This window comes from Talpa europaea (assembly GCF_964194135.1).
Source record: "Talpa europaea genome assembly, chromosome: 3".
NCBI classification, from domain to species: Eukaryota; Metazoa; Chordata; class Mammalia; order Eulipotyphla; family Talpidae; genus Talpa; species Talpa europaea.
Window position 1 is genome coordinate 78,282,079 of NC_140069.1, and position 6,137 is coordinate 78,288,215.

Below are 6,137 nucleotides of genomic sequence, written 5' to 3' on the forward strand. Positions count from 1 at the left end.
TGTGTATATATCTATCTCTGTATAAAATATGTAGTATGTACGCATGCCTGTATATTTTCTGCTAGCAAAATTGTTCCTTTCTTTATGATTGGATTAAATATTGTTTTCTAAAGAGCATTGTGTCTTCTCATTCACATTTGAATTTGTTTGAATCATGTCTAAACTCAGCTTCCTAGTATTTTGGTCTTCTTTCAGAGCTCCCAGGAATTCTGTTCTACCATTTTAGCAGATAATATTTGACTCTGCAAAGGATGATGGATTCTTTCAACAGATGAAATAAGAATTTTCCCAACCATGCCCCTTTGTCATGATCTGACTAAAAGAAGTAAATGTGTTAACTCATTGAAGTAGTGTGTCTGTTGCCTCATAAGGTGCCTTGGTAGAGAAAATACATTTGAGTGGTGTTTGGAAAGTGCATTTCAAACCCATGAAGAAATTAAAACTAAATTAGGCACTAATTTTCACAGTTTGTCATGTACAGAAAAAGAATACAGTCTTTCCATTTGGAATGGGAGAACATCCTGGCTACCTTTTTCCTTTCCTGTGTAACATAAGCATTAATAAAAAGAGGTTGTCATTACTTAAAAATCTCTGCATTCATCTTATATGAGTGTTAGTAAGATAATAACCTGAGAAGCAGTCCTTTCATCTTGAATCAGCCATGAAGTAGTGAGCAGAAAATTTCAGGAACACTTGCTGTCTTCTTATTCTTCGGAGAGGAGTCCATTTATGTTTAGTAACTTTCCAGAGCTCCTGGTATATAGGGATGAGATCAGGTTAATTTTAACTTTTCTTCAAGATTAATTCAATGTTTTCTAAACAGCAGTTTGCCAAGTATGCCACGCCCTGAGCTGGTCACATTTGTATTACACTCGCACTGTGCTAGGCATTTAAGTACCTGACATTATATTATTTCATTGAATACTTAGAACAACTAATGAGATAGGCAGTTATTCTCATTTTGCAGATGAGAAAAATAAGACCCAGAAGTTCTGTAGCTGACCCAAAGTCACTTGGCTCATAAGTGTGGAAGTGGGCATTAGAACCCTGCCCTCAGCCACTCACAGTCCTGTAGGGCCTTTTGTCCTGCACCTTTGTCTTTTACGAGCCACCTTCCCCTCTGTTGTGTGCTCTCATTTTACATTTACCTGAGCCTTTATATTTATGTTGTATGTACTTGATGGTCGCTTTGTGCATTGACTCTTGCCATCTGGGTGGCCACTACATGAAAGTGCTTGGTATATGTGTGTTGAATGAGTGATTATTGACAACTGAGAGCATTTTCAGATGTGATGTTAAGAGAATTTGAAATTAATTTGGTGGTTCTGATTCACACTGAGGAAGAATATGCTTGGCTAAATATGCTTATTTGCTCTGTGACCCCGTCAGTTGTACTGAGGGTATGCGTGTGCACCTGTGACCCGGAGTCACATGTGGAAGTGTTTATGTACATTCTTCTTGCACATAGAGATGAAACTAGAAGCAGGATTTCCTTCCTTATATTGATATTTCATTATTAGTAGTATTGTCAAGCGGCACCACGCTTTCTACTCTCCTATTGTCCCCTCATGATTTGTCCTTTTGTGTATCACCTCTAGTCTGACTGACGGTACTGCACCAGCCTGCCTGCCATGGGCTGTCGGGATGTCCATGCAGCCACTGTCCTCTCCTTCCTGTGTGGAATTGCCTCAGTGGCAGGCCTCTTTGCAGGCACTCTACTTCCCAACTGGAGAAAATTACGACTGATCACATTCAACCGAAATGAGAAGAACCTGACTGTTTACACGGGCCTGTGGGTGAAGTGTGCACGATATGATGGAAGCAGTGACTGCCTGATGTATGACACAACTTGGTACTCATCAGTTGACCAGCTAGACCTGCGGGTCCTCCAGTTTGCTCTGCCTCTCAGCATCCTGATCGCAATGGGTGCCTTGCTGCTCTGCCTGATTGGAATGTGTAACACAGCCTTCAGGTCCTCTGTGCCCAACATCAAACTGGCCAAGTGTCTGATCAATAGTGCAGGCTGCCACCTGGTGGCTGGGCTGCTGTTTTTCCTGGCAGGTACTGTGAGCCTCTCCCCATCCGTTTGGGTCTTCTTTTATAACACCCATTTGAACAAGAAGTTCGAGCCAGTCTTTACATTTGACTATGCAGTGTATGTCACTATCGCTAGTGCCGGGGGCCTCTTTATGACTTCCCTTCTGCTGTTTATCTGGTATTGTGCATGCAAATCTTTGCCTTCTCCCTTCTGGCAGCCATTGTACTCCCATCCTCCCAGTATGCATACTTACTCACAGCCCTATTCAGCACGCTCCCGCCTCTCTGCCATTGAAATTGACATTCCAGTAGTTTCACACACCACCTAAAGGGGATATAGTTAAAGAAAACTTCTTGTAGCCTCACATATTCCTTGTGCAAGGAGCTATTTTGGACCTGTATACATTTTCTTTTCATTTCTGACCAGTCAATGAAGCCAAATTTGTATGTCCTGGTAGAATGAAGTGCTGCTAGTTTTTATGAGAAGTACATTATTTTCAATGTGAATCATTCCTTTTATCTTGCTTCTTATACTAGAAGGATTTTTAACCTTCATATTGATTTATGATAAGTTTAAGTGGAAAGGTCGTTCGTCTCCACTGAGGTTATTTAGAGCAACAGGGTTAAGTCAGAAATGATGGCTAAGAGAAGGTATTGTCCACAATCTTTGTGACTATTTCAGAATATGTATTGTACTTTTTTCTATAATACCTTAAAACTGGAAAAAATGTAATTTCAGCTATAAGAAATTTCTGTCTGGTAAGGGTAATATTTTAACATTAATCAGTCTGCCAGTTTAAAGCTATAACTTCTCTCTTGATCTAATTGTACTAAATAGGGTTTGATATTTTGAAGATTATTTTCTTCTGTGAGTTCCTTATCTTCTACCTCATGACAGTGTTTTAAAAATAAAACGCATTTTAAATGATGTTAGAGAATAAGCCTAACATTTTAAATATCTACTACTACAACTAATACTTAACACAGTTTTAAAAGCTAATGATTCTATAAATTGTATTATTGGAGTTAAAATATGCCAATATAAATTGGTGCTTCCTCTGAGGCAGAAAAGTCTTTTTTTCCAGATGTAATCTGCCAAGTGGTACTCATGTCCATATCAAATCTCTTAGTGACTAAGAGAAATAAATAAAGAGGCCGAAGAAATTCATTTTCTTTTAGATAGTGGTTGGGGGCATACATCTGTTCTTGAGTAACAACTTCAGAGGAACACTCTGATGACTGCCTTTGGAGTGATGGGTGAAATAAGGCAAGACTTTGCCATGACCACATTCACCATTGATTCACTTCCTGCCCCCATCACAGATTATTTCCTGAGCATTTATCTTTGCCCAACACTTTAGTAGGTGCTATAGAAGATATATGAAGAAGTATAAGATCTGGTCCCCTCCAGTGAGTAATTTTAATCTAATAGAGATCATCAAATTCTGTTATCTGACACGGAACTGTCTGACTTCATTGGCATCTGGTCTTAATTTCTCAATCATTGATGCAGTAGCGTATTTCAATTATAGAGACATGACTTTTTGGCAGCTGACTTATTATACAATACCAACGTTATGCTGTGACTTAGAAGTTTAATTCATTGGATCCTACTTTGTTATTTGAACACCTACTTTAACTGTTTTAATAATTCTATGTCATATTCATGAGAATGGGCAAAAGTGATAAGGAAATTAAATTGTTCATTTTTATCTGTGAAACTGATGTATTAAAGAGGGAAGAGTATTTAAAATCTCTCTTCTAATGGGGTAACATTTAGTTGAAATCATGTTAACACTGAGATGAAGCTTAGAAATTCAGGGATATTGGATATTTTATTAATTTGAGCTGCTTAATTGATGTAATTTGTTCCATATATTCGTAAGGATTTTGTTCTGTTAACCATTACAGATTTCACAAATAGCTAGTTGCATGGTAAACAGATTATGCTTTTGCAAATCTGAATATGATTCTAATACTTTCGTAGATGTGATACTTTCTCCCCCCTAATTCCAACACTAGTTTGTGTATATAACAAATAAATCCATCTGTGTAACTTTGACATGCCATCAGTAGAAAGCATGCAAGGCTATGGTGATTTCTTACTTCTAGCTTCTGATTTCTATTAGTTCTGTCCCTTTAACTCTTCTTAGAAAAACTTGAGTTTTGATCATCCCAAGATGATGGCAGGTAGGATTTTGAGATTAATATTAATTTGCCCTCTTCACTAATTTTAGTTCCCTCTCTCACTTGATTTGTCAGAAGTATCAAGAATTCCACCTTTCTCCTGTTCCTTGTATAATCAATATTAAAGAAAAGTAGATTCAGCCATTAAACACTAGACATGAGATCATAAATATTAATGTTAAGCTCTCCCTGTAGGAATCTTTTGGTTCCTAATCCATAGCCTCAAATTCATATTTATTAGGGATTTGCTTGGAAAAAGAAACAGTTTCCCTTATTGTCTTTAATATTTCAGATTTGCTGTCAGCAGCTTTCTTCAAGGCCATCAAAGGAAAGCAAGTATTTATAATTCTTTTTAATAACTTTTGAGCACTCATCAAGCTATTCTTGTGATGGGGTAATAATCTTTTTTTGTTATTACAAGCCTATAAATATTAAGGGCCTTTTACAAAAGCCAGCTTGGAAAACAACCCTAAATGTAGTGTGATGTACCAGATTTGGTTTACCCAGCCATGAGAGGAAAAAAATCCTAAGTTTACTTTACTTGTAAATATACACTATAACAGATTATATGTTTGCTGTAAACCACAATGTAAAACCTCACTGTACTGTACTGTACAATGTAAAACTAAACTGCACTGTACTTCTTGATGTTTATTAAAAGATGTATTTTTACAAGTTTCTGTTTCTTCATTTTCCATGATGTTTTAAGGTGAAATATTTTGAGATGTTTCTCAAATATATGTAAATTGAAGAAGACACAGTCTCATTTAAAGTCCTCAAAATAACAATTGGAAAAGAGTTGGAAAACACAAATTTACTATTCTAGTACCATTCTAAGAGTGATCCCAGGTATTCACTGAATCATTTTAATCACAAAAAAAAAAGCATTGAACGAAATCAGGTGTGTTGGATTTACCTCATCAACGGGGTTTCCAATGGTCTATGATCTTGGAGAGTGGGAGTTCTCAGTTGGTTAAGTAGCAGGACCTTTCTTGCTCTTGAGCTTATCAGGAAAAGTGGTCCTGTCAGGTAAGTTACCTCAAAGTTTTTGAAACCTGGGAGGAGCTTTTTAGTTCTTGGGTTATAGGAGTGCGTAGTTCTTTTATGCACTTTTCACTGAACCCATGGCTTTTTGACAGTGCCATAGATGTCAGAACCTATGTTGCACTGAAAATCTGAAACTGCTTCAGGATAGGCATCCCCAGCTGATTACACTAACACATCACAATCCAGAGTCAACCCCTTAGTTGGGCAGGCTCGCTGAGAGTGACTAAATGCTAGGGAATGTCTTCATCCTAACCAAATTAACAAACTGATATACCAAGAAGTACAGATTACTTGGAACCACTATCTGAGATCAGTTTTCAAAAATACATCCTATACATAGCTCCTTGGAGAAAGGAGAGATTCCAGCGCTGGGATAGAAAAGTACAAGTACTTTCTTTTTCTAGAAAATAAAATGCTCAAAGATGATAGGGCTTACTGTTTCAAATAAAAAAAATAGGAAAGAAAAGCTGTTTTTTTTCTTTTTTTGAAAAGCAATTTCTTATAGTAAAATGCCAAATAATGAAAAAGATGGATTTAGGAAAAAATTAATAGAACTAAACTAGCTGGTCAAAGTTTGTTGAAAAACAATGTATTAATCTCAAAATACTGCTCCACAAATGAATTATTAATTTCAGGAAAAAAATAGTAACTTCTAATGGATAAACATTATTAATAAGAAAAAGTAACATCATGTACCTCCCGATAACAGGCATTGAGAAGGCCACACCATTGCTTTTGTGGTATTCCATTAAAACTACATAGACTGAGGGGCCTCCCCGGTGGCGCAGCGGTTGAGCGCTGGGTTGCGAAGCTGCCCGCGGCCTCGGCGGCGCCGGTTCGATCCCCGGCTGCTCCCCGGCCACCGG

At 37.5% G+C, this 6,137-nt stretch overlaps 1 protein-coding gene across 1 annotated transcript; it reads left to right on the forward strand.

Annotated features, from left to right (window-relative positions):
• Positions 1-1,631: 1,631 nt before the first annotated feature.
• Positions 1,632-2,366, forward strand: CLDN12 (claudin 12; the record flags this gene model as incomplete). The annotated part of the gene is made up of 1 exon (XM_084230253.1): positions 1,632-2,366. One exon carries the CDS (start codon positions 1,632-1,634, stop codon positions 2,364-2,366), a length of 735 nt encoding a protein of 244 aa, XP_084086379.1.
• Between the last annotated feature and the right edge of the window lie 3,771 nt (positions 2,367-6,137).